The sequence below is a fragment of the Podarcis vaucheri genome (genome assembly GCF_965113315.1).
Source record: "Podarcis vaucheri genome assembly, chromosome: W".
NCBI classification, from domain to species: Eukaryota; Metazoa; Chordata; class Lepidosauria; order Squamata; family Lacertidae; genus Podarcis; species Podarcis vaucheri.
Genome location: NC_138757.1, coordinates 31,895,116 through 31,910,270, shown reverse-complemented (window position 1 = coordinate 31,910,270; position 15,155 = coordinate 31,895,116). Strand labels below are relative to the sequence as shown.

General features: G+C 43.7%; 1 protein-coding gene across 1 annotated transcript; it reads right to left on the bottom strand.

Annotated features, from left to right (window-relative positions):
• Positions 1-5,288: 5,288 nt before the first annotated feature.
• Positions 5,289-9,436, bottom strand: LOC309523271 (uncharacterized protein; the record flags this gene model as incomplete). Its single annotated transcript, XM_082207052.1, has 3 exons — positions 5,289-5,899; positions 6,281-6,928; positions 8,674-9,436. 3 exons carry the CDS (start codon positions 9,434-9,436, stop codon positions 5,289-5,291), a joined length of 2,022 nt encoding a protein of 673 aa, XP_082063178.1.
• Between the last annotated feature and the right edge of the window lie 5,719 nt (positions 9,437-15,155).

Here is a 15,155-nt window from a genome sequence, read left to right as displayed (position 1 = left end):
ATCTAAAACAGAGGGAGATTAACTTAAGATTGAGACAAATCCCAGAAGTACAAAACGAGAATATAAAAGAAAGATTAGTGAAGGAAATAGCACAGTGGATGGAAGTGGAAGAGGAAGATGTGGCAAGGACAATTATAAATGCGTATAGAATGAAAATCAAAACAAATAAAGCCAGGAAATATCCAGGGGATTGTCTAGTTACATTCAAAGACAGAGAGATGAGAAATTTGGTTTTGCAAAGAAATAGGGAAAAAAGATTATACATTGATGGGCATTATATTATCATATTTAAAGACATCCCCATAAGGCTGTTAAAACGGAGGGAATCGTATAAACCACTAGTGCAACTACTTAAAAAGAATAGAATTGACTTCCGATGGGAATTCCCGGAAGGGGTCTCTTTCTTCTATAAAGGTGTTAAAAGAAGATTGACTAGTCCCGAAGAAATAGGAAAATTCACAAGAAGATATAAAGAGCTCCAAGCGGGAGAGGAAGAGGAGAAGGGTGCAGAAGGTGGACCTAGACTGAGGGAGGATTTAGAATTAGGTGAAGAGGAAGAACAAAGCAGAGGAGAATTAGAAGAAGAAGAAGAGGAGGAAGAAGGAGAGGAAACAGAAAGGTTACAGAGTAACATCTAACTCAGAGTAGCACTTAAAATAATATGTCTCTTAAACTATGGAACTGGAATGTCAATGGAATGAATGATAAGAAAAAACGCAATGGAATTGAACGCATTCTAAAAAAGAAAAATTTAGATATCATATGTCTTCAAGAAACCCACGTGGCCAGTAAACATAAGAAAGTCCTTATTAATAAGAGGTTAGGAAATGAGTTTATCTCTTCCGATAAAAAGAAAAAAAGAGGAGTAGTACTATATATTAAAAATAACATTGAAACACACCAACTATTTAAGGATGAGGAAGGGAGAATGATCGCAGTCCGTATTAAATGGCAAGGGGAAATGATGATAATAGTGGGAGTTTACGCACCAAATGGCAATAAAACAGAATTTTTCAGATCATTGGAAGAGAGATTATTTGATTATATGGACCAAAAAATCATAATAATGGGAGATATGAACGGGGTGGTCTCAACAGAAATAGATAGATTAAGGAAAACTAAGACAGAAGGAGGGAAACTACCCAAGACATTTTTTGAAATGGTGAAGAACTATAACTTGGTAGATATATGGAGATTGAGACACCCCCTGGAGAAACAATTTACATTTTATTCAGGATCGAATCAATCGCTGTCAAGACTAGACCAAATTTGGATATCAAACGAACTAACAGTAAGAACTACAAAAATTGAAATACAGGCCAAAATTATCTCCGACCATAACCCCATTATAATGGAGATGAAGGGGGTTGAAAGACGAACTTTCAGATGGAGACTAAATGATAACCTATGGGATGATCAAAAATTTGTGGAAAAGATTCGGACGAAACTATTGGAGTACTTCTCAGACAACCTAGACAAAGGGGTTAAAATAAACGTGGTATGGGACGCGAGCAAGGCAGTTATGAGGGGCCTGTTCATCCAACAAAATGTATGGAAAAGAAATAATAAAGAAAAAAGAACTAAGGAGATTTTGAGACAGATTATGGATTGTGAACAAAAACTAATTAAAAAACCAAATAATGAAAGGCTATTGCAGGAAATAAAATCCCTCCAAACCCAATTTGCAATGTTGATAAATAAGGAGGTTGAGTGGAATATTAAAAGATTAAGACAGAGAAATTTTGAGTTCGCTAATAAGCCAGGAAAATGGCTTGCGTGGCAAGTCAAAAAGAGAAAGGAACAAAACACAATAAATAAAATACAAATAAACGGAGAAGAGATAACTGAACCAAAAGGGATTAGAAGAGGATTCGTGGAGTTTTACGAGCAACTATACAGGAATAAGGATAGAAACAATAATAGGAAAATAGAGAGATATTTAAAAGAGAAAATGGTAAGGAAGATTTCGACAGAGCAAAGAGAAATGTTAAATGCCCCCATCTCCAGAGATGAAGTAGAGGAAGTGATAAAGGAACTGAAAAGAGGAAAAGCTCCGGGCCCAGATGGGTTCACTGCGAGCTACTATAAAGAAATGAAAGATATATTGACGGCTCCGTTAGTTGAGGTGATGAATAAGACCCTAAAGGAAAAAGAGATCCCAAGTACCTGGAAGGAGGCATTTATCACAATAATTCTAAAACAAGATACAGACCCAACCCAAGTAAAAAATTATAGACCCATTTCCTTATTAAATACAGATTATAAGATCTTTGCGGGAATTCTAGCAAAAAGGTTTAAAAAGATATTAGTGAAGATAATCCATGAGGACCAAGCGGGCTTTCTACCAGGAAGGCAAATAAAAAATAACACAAGAGGCATAATTAATATAATAGAATATTTATCGGACAGAATTGATAAGCCAGCTAGCCTGATTTTTATTGACGCGGAGAAAGCCTTCGATAATGTCACCTGGGACTTCATGTTGAGAAATTTAGAAATTATGGAAGTGGGTCAAGAATTCTGGAATGGGATAAAAGCAATATATACAGAACAGAAAGCGAAGTTGATAATAAACAATGCCATAACAGAAGATATAAAAATATCTAAAGGGACAAGACAGGGATGCCCGCTTTCGCCGCTGCTCTTTATAGTGGTGTTGGAGGTTCTGTTAAACGCAATAAGGCAAAACAAACAAATTAAGGGAATATCATTAGGTTCAAACGAATACAAAGTTAAAGCATATGCTGATGACGTGGTATTAACGGTAGAAGATCCTATAGACAGCTTAAAGGGAATTTTGGAGGAGATGGAGGAATTTGGGAAGTTAGCTGGATTTAAATTAAATAAGAATAAGACAAAGATGATTGTTAAAAACCTAGACCAAGATAAGATAGAATTACTACAGGAACAAACAGGAATTGAAGTAGTCAAAAAGGTTAAATATTTAGGACTCTGGCTTACCAATAAGAATATTGACTTATACCAAAATAATTACATCCCGGTGTGGAATGAAATTAAGAAAAATCTGGAGATTTGGGCAAGGATGAAATTATCATTCTGGGGTAGAATATCCATGGTCAAAATGATGGTACTCCCCAAAATGCTCTTTCTATTCCAAACAATTCCGATAATAAAGGGCACAAAAAACTTTAAAGAATGGCAAAGGGTGATTTCTAGATTTGTCTGGGAAGGAAAGAAGCCCAGAATTAAGTTTAAGATATTAACAGATATTACTGAAAGAGGGGGCTTCGCCCTACCAGACATGAGACTGTACTACGAGGCGGCATGCCTTTGTTGGATTAAAGAGTGGATAAAGTTGGAGGATACAGAGTTATTGGATTTAGAAGGTTATAAGAACAAATTTGGATGGCATGCCTATTTGTGGAGAGATAAGATAAAAGTACATAAGGGATTTTGCAGCCATATCTTTAAGGGACCTTTGATAGAAGTTTGGAATAGATATAAGAACATACTGGAACCAAAAACCCCACACTGGTTATCACCAGTGGAGTTGATAAGTGTAAAGAAAGTCAATATGGGGAAAAAATGGGGTAGGTACGAAGAAATGGTATTGAAGGAAGGAGGGAAGTGGAAAATTAAACCATATGACCAGGTAAAAAGATATACATACGATTGGCTGAGTTACTATCAGATAAATGAAATATTTAAAAAAGAAGTGAAAGAGAGGGGATATGATGAAAAGACATCGAAATTTCAGAGAGAGATAATAAACTGTGATCGGAAAAATCTGTCAAGTATGTATAAAATACTGTTAGAATGGAACATGAAAGATGAGAAAGTTAAAAAAGTGATGACTCAATGGGCAAAGGACCTTGGATATGATATTCAATTGGAGAATTGGGAAAAATTGTGGAGAGTGAATATAAAATTTACAGCATGTGTACTGCTAAGGGAGAATATGTTAAAAATGTTATATAGGTGGTATATAACACCCGTTAAACTAGCCAAGATGTATAAAACAGATAACAAATGTTGGAAATGCAGACAAAAAGAAGGGACGTTCTATCACCAATGGTGGGAATGTGGGAAGGTTAAAAGCTTCTGGGACGAAGTCTACAATGAAATCAAAAAGATATTAAGCTACACATTTGTAAAGAAACCCGAAGCTTTTCTATTAGGTATGGTGGGAAAAGACATTAAAAGAAAGGATTGTAAAATCTTCCAGTATGCGGTAACAGCTGCTAGAATCGTGGTGGCGCAGAAGTGGAAGCAGGAAGAAGGCCCAACGATAACAGAGTGGAGATTAAAATTAACGGAATATGCGGAGTTAGATAAATTAACAGGGAAAATTAGATATATGAAGGATCAAAAATTTATAGATGACTGGGGAAAATTTGCGGACTATCTGGAGAACAAATGTTTAGTAAATACAACGCTAGTAGGATTTAAAGAGGCACTGTAAAACACCAAGAAGTATTGCTTATGGAAAACAATGTTTGAAAGATGGTATTAATGGCAGTACGAAAGAATGGAATGCGCTATAAAGAGAGAAATACGAATGAATGTCAAGGACGTTGAAGGAAGTCCAAAAGTATGAGATGTATGAAACACGGATTTAATGTATATATATGGAAAGACTAATAAAATCTTTTAAAAATGCAAAAAAAAAAAAAAAAAAAAAAAGAGCTCTCCTCCTCCTGAGCCTGGGGCAGGACCGTAGCCTGAGAGGGAGAGGGTTGCACAGTTCCCCGATTATTTTGGAGGAATTCCACACCACACATTTAAAGCTCTTATACCACTTGAAAGAGTCCAGGCTTTCCCTCAAGAATCCTGGGAACTGTAGTTTGCCAAGGGTGCTGAGAGATGTTAGATCTGTAGCAAACAGAGGTTCCCAGGATGTGTTGGGTGAATCTGTGACTCTTAGTGCAATGCTTCTTGAAATGTGTGGTTGTGACCATTGCGTGGCAAGTCCCCCATGTGAAATGAAGACACTGGACACGTTATTTAAGGTTAATGGGCATAAAAAGGCCACAACTTTATTGATTACAGAATTGAAAGGTATTGGCCTTAGGCATTGGCTCCTATCGACTACCCGGCATGGAGACCGGGAAGGGTTATCCACAAGCCGTGGGAGTCCTGTTGAAGTACGCCAACTAGGATCCCACGGGTGTCACCGCTCGGGGGCGTGCCGGAGGCCCTTACCTCCCTAGGTTTCGGACAAGGCAATGCCCCCCGGAGTCCTCTACCGGACTACCCTTTTCCTTGGGGGAAGGTGATGGCGCTTCCTCCCCCCCATTCATTTGCATAACAATAACCCCTGCCAATGCCTAACCACCACTCGAGCAAAGCTTGCCGCCAATACCTTCAAGCCTGTAACAATTCCTAATCCCTGCTATGATGTCCCCCAGCCAAATATCGTTTCCAGCATCTGACAGATGCACGCCATCCCATCTGTAGAGGGCCTCATTGCTGTACTGGATGCCTGGGTGTCCTATGACGCACCCGCCCAGAGCCGCCACTCTACGTTCCACAGCCCGCTCCAAGACCTTTCTTGCTTTATTGATTCCAACCGGGCTCACACAATCCCTCCATGTCCTCCTCTCAAGCAACGAGGACCACAAGATAGTAATGTTTGGGTAAACCGCCATCAGATCAGCAAAATCGTCAAAAATGTTCCATCTCAAGTCAATAGCTTTGCGGTACGCCAGGTCGTTTTCCCCCAACTGGATAACCAGGGCATCAGGTGGGCCCTCAGAGGCAGCTCTCGCCATCACAGCTGGCTTGAATTCGCTCCAGCGCATCCCTCTTCGCGCTATCCACGCCAGCTCCACATTTGCAGGCAAGCTCAAGTTTAGTCCCAACCCGGTACTCATGGCACGCTTCTTGGCCCAATGCATGATGCTGTGGCCCACCAACCAAATGCGCACCCTCTTGTATTCTGAAAAGCAAATAGACAGAAAAAACAAGGTCAGGAGAACAATCGCTAGTCATAGATTCTTTCTCACATAAGCTTTGTATGCATTAGATTTCCACCGCCCTAAGTCCTTTATCCTCTCTGCGGAGAGCCCAAGGTGCACTGCAGTGGTAGCTGCCCCAATCCAAAAGGAGTGAGCCGCAAATTCAGCCGCGGGCAGTCTGGATGCTGCCAACGCCATGCGCATCACCCGCGTAAACTGATGTCTGGCCAAGAGCGATCCATTCGCGTGAATAAAAAAGGGGCCGGGGCTATTGGGTCTTAAGTAGAGGAAACGCCTCGTATCCCTAACCGGACAGGGACCACTAGCCTGTGCGGCTGGTAACCGACGGAGGGCCCCCCTACCCTGTTGGTCCGTCTTAGAGCTCCGTACTTGAACTATTAGGTCAGTCCCTGATAGGGTCAGATCACTTAAGAGGATGCCCCTCTGGCAGTGGGCAACCCCTCCCTCGCAGACTACCTCACCTATGCGCAGGGCACCAAAGAAGGCTATGGAATAAGCGGCAGAGAATAGGCGAGCTTCATATTTTGACCAGCATATTTCTCGTAATTTTTTGTGTATCTGGGTCAGAATATCATAAGTTATGGGCCTCCTCTTGTCAGAGCTGGGGGGCTGCAGCCGGCGCCAACCCTCTAAAGTCTTACGCACAATAAATTCCGCGCACGGGTCGGTGGCGAAAAAGGCTTTACAAAAATAGGAAATCCCAGCGGACTGAATATTGAGAGTCTTTGGTGCCCTGCCCAACTCCTTCAGATGGGTTAAGTAGCGGAGGACCTCCCTCATTGAGGGAATGGAATACTGCCTTGTGCTGGGCATTCTGCTGCAGAACTTTAAAAAGTCAGCCCAAGCCTTCTTGTATGATCTCATTGTGGAAGGGGCAACTGCACCAAATACTCCCTTCATCACTTCCTGCTCCCAAAGCTCCAGAGATGCTCCAGGAAAGGCATCGATGATTGTTCCGCATCCGGCGCTAATGAGCGGAAGCGCTCCATCTGAAAACGAGACAGAGCATCCGCGATGTCATTATTAATGCCAGGTACGAATTTGGCTGAAAAATATATATTCTGTTCCAAACACAGGAGGACGAAGGACCGTAACAGGTTTCCTACCCTGGTAGACTGCGCGGACTGTCTAGAAAGAACCGCTACTACTGCCTGGTTATCTGTGTTGAAACAAACCCTATGATTGCGGAACTGCTCTGCCCAAAGATGCACTGCCACCACGATAGGGAAAAATTCCAAGAATGTAAGGTCCCGAGTAATGGGCTGGCCCTGCCAGTCTGCAGGCCACTTTTGGGCACACCACTGGCCCCTGAAATAAACTCCAAAACCCAAGGAACCTGCCGCATCTGACTGAACTTGGAAATCAGCGTTGAGTGCCATGGAATCTTGCCACAAGGATATACCGTTGTACTTGTCGAGGAATTGTAACCAAACTCCCAGATCCGCCTTGACTTCTTTGGAGAGGCGCACCCTATGCTGTGGTGCCCTGAGACCTGCAGCCAATCTGGCCAGGCGGCCGCAAAAGGGGCGCCCCGGCACCACTACCCTACAGGTGAAATTTAGGTGGCCTAGCAGGGATTGAAGTTGCCTTAGGGTAACCTTCCTTAGGGGCAGTAACTGTTGTATCAGTGCTTTAAGGGCGATCAGTTTATTCTTGGGCAACCTAGACGTCTGGGCCACGGTGTCTAACTCAATGCCCAGATAGACCATAGAGGTGGCTGGACCCTCCATTTTTCCGGCAGCTAGTGGCACCCCCAGCTCCCCGGCCAGGGCTGTGAAAGCCTCCAAGAGGGCAGAGCATCGTTGCCTGTTATCTGCCACCAAAATAAAATTGTCCAGGTAATGCAACACGCCCAACGACCCCGTCCTGAAGCGTAGTGCCCAATCAAGAAGCGTACTGAACGACTCGAAGGCTGAGCAAGCCACGGAGCAGCCCATAGGCATTGCCTTGTCAATGAAATACGCCCCCTCAAATCTAAAGCCCAACCAACGGAAGTCAGCTGGATGGACGGGAAGAAGGCGGAACGCCGACTCAATGTCACATTTGGCTAGAAGCGTCCCTTGCCCAAATCTGCAAATCATTTTAACTGCTTGGTCAAAGGAGGCGTATTTCACTGTACAAAGTTCCTGGGGGATCGCGTCATTGACCGAGCCTCCCCTTGGGTAAGAGAGGTTGTGAATCATGCGGAATTCCCCCGGGGTCCTTTTCGGTACAATGCCCAGAGGGGATAGGTGCAGTCCTTCCAAGGGAGGTTTGGCGAAGGGGCCTGCCACCCTACCTGCCCTGATTTCTTTCTCTATCTTTTTTCTGACTATCTCAGGCCTTTCCCTAACTGATTTTTGATTTTGTGGATCCCCGGTGTTAGGGGGGAAAGCCACGGGGATTCTGAACCCCTTAGAAAACCCCTCCCACAGGAATCGTGCGGCTTTTCGATCGGGATATTGATCTAGCAGGGTTTTGAGGGGCTGCAGACGGATAGGGGAGAAGGCCAGACCAAGATGCAAGTTACTGGCAGTTACCGGGTCCCTGGTGGGAGGATCCGGGGGCACCTTTGGTGTAGTTGTGGAAGTACCCCCTGCCCCCCGAAAGGGCTGCTGTTTATTCTTAAAGCACGCAGAGGCGGGGTGATTTCCCCAGCACTGCTCACATTCATGTAGATACTTACAGGAGGGTCTCGAGCATACACCCCTGTTGAACTCCCAGCAGAGGCGGCGCCGTTTCGCCTCTGTCTTACCCGCCTTGGCTGATTCCTGGTTTTTCTTTTCAATGTAGGGATTAACGTCCTCGCCCCAGTAGTTAGGATCTGTTAGGTCCCATCGGGTGGAAGGCAGGAGAGAAGCATTTCTACAAAAATTCTCATCATATGTTAAAGCGGCATTTTCCCCTGTGAGCGAGTGAGCCCGCCTCACATGAGCCAAATAAGCAACCAAATCCATGGAGCGCCGAGGATAAGCAGCGCAAACAACACCCATGAAAACCTGGTACCCATCCAACCAATTCTCAAAGCTGCGCTCAGCCCTAGGCGTCCTGTACCTCCGCTTACCAAAGGAGCACCTCTTTTCACCTTTTCCCATTAGTTTAGTAGGAGGGAGAAGGGTAAACATGTCCACATAGTCCCCGTTGAGGATCTTATTCCTCTTCTTCTGGGACAAATGGTTCCCCAATATAAAATCAGTGGACTGATTGGTGGCAACTTTTACATCCTCGACCAACGCCCCATCCTTCCAGTCCAGTACTCCATTGAAAGTCTTACGATGGGAATTGGCTCTCCTTTCATGCGCCCAAAGTGGGATCCCATGATTCCCTTCACCAATACCCCAGTAACCATCCATGGAGCCCTCACTATCCGATTTGGATGAGGACGTACCTGATTCATCCTCAGTCTCTGACTGCTTGCTCCTTTTCTTCTTTGCCGACGTGTGCTTCTTCTTGGATTTCCTCTTACCCCCTTGCACCTCACTGCTGGACGGGATCACGCTGGCCGGTGGCTGGGCCATTAGGGGTTCCATCTGCTCTTCCTCTGACCCGGAACCCACACTGTCTTCAGTAGAGCTGTGCTGAGGCCGCTGTTCCTGAAAAGCACTAGGAATACCTACAACCTGTGAGATGGAATTGTTGCTGGCCCCTTTAGCGGGCGCCTTCCCTTTGCTGAGACCCTTTGCCGGTGCCTTACCTTTACCAGCGCCTTGGATTGCTTGCTTAGAAATAGCTGACTGGGTGCGGGTATTAGGGCGGCCCACTGCTGTGGTTTCGGACTGGGCGCTGACAGCTGCTGCTGCTGCGGTACCCTGCTGCCCCTGATTACTAGGAGGAGTATCGGGAATTACCACCTGTGATGGTTCCGGGGCTGGGAGTGCCAGAGCCCTTGGCCTACACTGTCTATAAAATGTTTCGAAGGCCATAAAAAATTGAGCAAAGGCCTGGGGGGGTCACAGGGCATGGATGGTAATTGGGTGCCCCCATTACCTGTGGAAGATGCCATCTGATTACCCGAGGAGGATGCCTGCTGGTCACCACCAGAAGCCATTCCGTACCAAGAACTACACCAAGGAAATCTCCAAATTAATTGCAAAGTACTAGCTCAGTATTGCCCACGATGGTGAAAATGCGCAAGTGCTAGCACCTGCTCAGGATCAGCCACGCATCTTAAAAGTTGCACTAGTTCAGTATTATCAACGCTGGCTTAGCTCTAACTTAAATCTAGAACAGCTAGTTCAGTATAATCTAAGACTTTCAGCGCAGCGCCACAAGCCTGGGTTGGTATTTCCTACAGCCACCAGCCGTTAAATGCTCTGGCTAAACAGCAGAAATTAGGCACTTAATTTACTTAATTTTCTATATAACTATCTATATCTATATCTATATATAGTTTTATTATTTATTTTATTATTACTATTATTATTATATTTATTTATTATTTATTTATTATATATATATTTATTTATATTTATTTATTCTTTTTATTTTATTTATAACAGTCAAAGATATTAACAAAGAGTTTCCTCTGCCCTCGGCACTGAGCCCAGCAGAAGATTGTAAGCACTCAGCACTTTAGAAAAGCAACTGTCCTCATAACAGCACTGGGGTTCGGATTGCAGTGTGTGTGTGTGTGTGTGTGTGTGTGTGTTGCAGAATGGTTTAATTAGCTCATTCTCCTCCTAGCACTGGAATGATCAGGCATAGCAACTCCTGCAGAGAGGATAAAACCAAAATGTTTCAAAGGGACACATTTATCAAACAAGATATTTGCCCATAGCTCAGTCAGTAGAGTGTGAGACTCTTCATCTCAGGGTTGTGGGTTCAAGCCCCACGTTGGGCAAAATATCCCTGCATTGCAGGGGGTGGACTAGATGACTCTTGTGGTCCCTTCCAACTCTACAATTCCATGATATCGTGTGAGGAGTAGTCATAGAATCATAGAATCATAGAGTTGGAAGAGACCACAAGGGCCATCGAGTCCAACCCCCTGCCAAGCAGAAAACACCATCAGAGCACTCCTGACATATGGTTGTCAAGCCTCTGCTTAAAGACCTCCAAAGAAGGAGACTCCACCACACTCCTTGGCAGCAAATTCCACTGTCGAACAGCTCTTACTGTCAGGAAGTTCTTCCTAATGTTTAGGTGGAATCTTCTTTCTTGTAGTTTGGATCCATTGCTCCGTGTCCGCTTCTCTGGAGCAGCAGAAAACAACCTTTCTCCCTCCTCTATATTACATCCTTTTATATATTTGAACATGGCTATCATATCACCCCTTAACCTCCTCTTCTCCAGGCTAAACATGCCCAGCTCCCTTAGCCGTTCCTCATAAGGCATCGTTTCCAGGCCTTTGACCATTTTGGTTGCCCTCCTCTGGACACGTTCCAGTTTGTCAGTGTCCTTCTTGAACTTGTGGTGCCCAGAACTGGACACAGTACTCCAGGTGAGGTCTGACCAGAGCAGAATACAGTGGCACTATTACTTCCCTTGATCTAGATACTATACTCCTATTGATGCAGCCCAGAATTGCATTGGCTTTCTTAGCTGCCGCGTCACACTGTTGGCTCATGTCAAGTTTGTGGTCAACCAAGACTCCTAGATTCTTTTCACATGTACTGCTCTCAAGCCAGGTGTCACCCATCTTGTATTTGTGCCTCTCATTTTTTTTTGCCCAAGTGCAATATTTTACATTTCTCCCTGTTAAAGTTCATCTTGTTTGTTTTGGCCCAGTTCTCTAATCTGTCAAGGTCGTTTTGAAGTGTGACCCTGTCCTCTGGGGTGTTAGCCACTCCTCCCAGTTTGGTGTCATCTGCAAATTTGATCAGGATGCCCTTGAGTCCATCATCCAAGTCGTTGATAAAGATGTTGAATAAGACCGGGCCCAAGACAGAACCCTGTGGCAACCCACTAGTCACTCTTCTCCAGGATGAAGAGGAAGCATTGATGAGCACCCTTTGGGTTCGGTCAGTCAGCCAGTTACAAATCCACTGAGTGGTAGCATAGTCAAGACCGCATTTTACCAGCTTCTTTAGAAGAATATCATGGGGCACCTTGTCAAATGCCTTGCTGAAATCAAGGTAGGCTACATCCACTGCGTTCCCTTCATCTACCAGGCTTGTAATTCTGTCAAAAAACGAGATCAGGTTAGTCTGACATGACTTATTTTTCAGAAATCCATGCTGACTATTGGTGATCACAGCATTCCTTTCTAGGTGCTCACAGACTGTTTGCTTAATGATCTGCTCCAGAATCTTCCCTGGTATTGATGTCAGACTGACTGGGTGATAATTATTTGGGTCCTCTCTTTCCCCCTTTTTGAAAATAGGGACAACATTTGCCCTCCTCCAGTCTGCCGGGACTTCGCCTGTTCTCCAGGAATTCTCAAAGATGACTGCCAGTGGTTCTGAGATCACATCTGCCAGTTCTTTTAATACTCTTGGATGCAGTTCATCTGGCCCTGGAGACTTGAATACATCTAAACTAGCCAAGTATTCTTCTACTATCTCCTTAGTTATTCTGGGCTGTGTTTCCTCTGCTGAATCATTTGCTCCAAATTCTTCAGGTCGGGCATTGTTTTCTTTATCGGAGAAGACTGAGGCAAAGAAGGCATTGAGGAGTTCAGCCCTTTCTGTGTCCCCTGTTTGCATTTCACCATCTTCTCCTCTGAGTGACCCCACTGTTTCTTTGTTCTTCCTTTTGCTACGGACATACCCATAAAAGCCTTTTTTGTTGCTTTTAACCTCTCTAGCAAGCCTGAGTTCATTCTGTGCTTTAGCTTTTCTGACTTTGTGTCTACATGTGCTGGCTATTTGTTTGAATTCATCTTCGATGGTTTTCCCCCTTTTCCATTTTTTGTACACATCCTTTTTTAATCTTAACTCAGTTAAAAGTTCTTTAGATAGCCACCCTGGCTTCTTTAGGCACCTTCCATGTTTCCGTCTCACTGGTATTGCCTGAAGTTGTGCTTTTACTATCTCCCTCTTAACAAACCCCCAGCCATCATGAACTCCCTTTCCATTTGTATTACTGTCCATGGGATCTCACCCAGCACTTCCCTAAGTTTTATGAAGTCGGCTTTCTTAAAGTCAAGAAATTGAGTCCTGGTATGCTTGGCTGCTCCTTTCCGCTGTATAGTAAACTTCAGAAGAGCATGATCACTCGCGCCTAATGATCCTTCCACTTCTACCCCACTAACCAGGTCATCAACATTGGTTAGGACCAGATCTAAAATGGCTGTTCCTCTTGTTGCTTCTCCCACTTTCTGGACAATGAAGTTGTCTGCAAGGCCAGTGAGGAATCTGTTTGACCTTATGCTCTTGGCTGAGTTTGACATCCAACAAATATCCGGGTAATTGAAGTCCCCCATTACTACTATCTCCCTTCCATTTGCATGCTTGGCCATCTGTTCCAGGAAGGCATCATCTATGTCCTCCATTTGGCTTGGGGATCTATAGTAAACTCCCACAATGAGGTCTCTGTTATTCTTCTCTCCCTTAATTTTGACCCAAATGCTCTCACTTTGGCTTTGAGGTTCTAAATCTTGGATCTCTTCACAGGTATACACAGCCCTGACATATAACGCCACTCCTCCTCCTTTCTTGTCTGGTCTGTTTCTCTGAAATAGATTGTATCCCCCCATTATTACATTCCAATCGTGGGACTTATCCCACCAGGTTTCAGTGATGCCTATTATGTCATATTTAGTTTGCTGTACCAAGAGCTCAAGCTCATCTTGTTTATTTCCCATGCTTTGCGCATTAGTGTACAGACATTGAAGTCCATTAATCATTCCCCCGTTTCTCCTATTTAAGGATTTTTTCCTCCCACCACTAGGTCTGCGTGCTGTTTGCTCCATTTGGTCTATGACATTTGGATGATCATCTTCATCAATTGATAGACTCCTACCTTCAGGAGCACTGTCTCCCTCCCCCACATTAGTCAGTTTAAAGCCCTCCTGATGAGGTTTCTGAGATTTTTGGCAAAAACATTTCTCCCAACTGTTGTGAGGTGCAGCCCATCGCTTGCCAGAAGTCCATCTTCAAGAAACTGCAGTCCGTGATCTAAGAATCCAAACCGTTCCTGTTTACACCATTTGCGAAGCCAGCTGTTCATTTCCGCTATATTTCCCTCTCTCCCTGGGCCACGTCGTTCAACTGGGAGGACAGATGAGATGACAATTTGTGCATTTAATTGCTTCAATTTCCTGCCCAGAGCCTCGTAGTCTCTTTTGATCTTCTAGTCAACTGAGTTTTACTCAGAAGAGATGCGTCAAAATCAACACAGCCACGTAATTAGTGTCCATCAATTTAAATAGGTCTGCTGTGGAAAGGACTGATGTTGACTACAACCCTGATGTTTTCTGATTATTTTATAGAGCGTTTCCCTCAATACCAAAAAATGGAGGCAGAGACAATTTACTGAATTTCAAAACCACTGAAGCTTTATTGAATGAACGAATCAATTTATTACAGCCACAAACCAGAATATGGACTTATACAGAGATAGAGAACATGTAGAAGAAGAAGAAGAGTTTGGATTTGATATCCCGCTTTATCACTACCCTAAGGAGTCTCAAAGCGGCTAACATTCTCCTTTCCCTCCCCCCCCAACAAACACTCTGTGAGGTGAGTGGGGTTGAGAGACTTCAGAGAAGTGTGACTGGCCCAAGGTCACCCAGCAGCTGCATGTGGAGGAGCGGAGACGCGAACCCGGTTCCCCAGATTACGAGACTACCGCTCTTAACCACTACACCACACTGGCTCTCATATATATGTAGGTTAGAATCAAAATCTATAAGCTAGAACACAGTAAAGAATACAGATGTGAAACTACTAAAATGTGTAGTTTAAGACCTTAACCGCTAATTTTTAATATGCATGTCAATGCTTTATTATAATTAAGGCAGGTAAAGTAATTATTAGTATTCATTGCTATGAGGCTTCTTGAAGCAATTCAGAATACAATCAACATTAGCAGAACACTTTCCTTTACAAGGACAACTTAAAAAGCAACAATTTAAAAGCAATAAAAAAGTAATATTGCATAGGAAAGAATTCTAAAACAACAGCAATGATCACAATTAGCAACAACACACAATGAAACAGCAAGCAAAACTTGCCACTCCATCATCACTGAGCCTTGAAACATGTGTCTTATCCCCATAATCGAAACTGACATCAAGTTTTATGTCATCTGGAAGAGAATGAAGGAGAAGAGAGATGAATTTCTGCCACATTTACT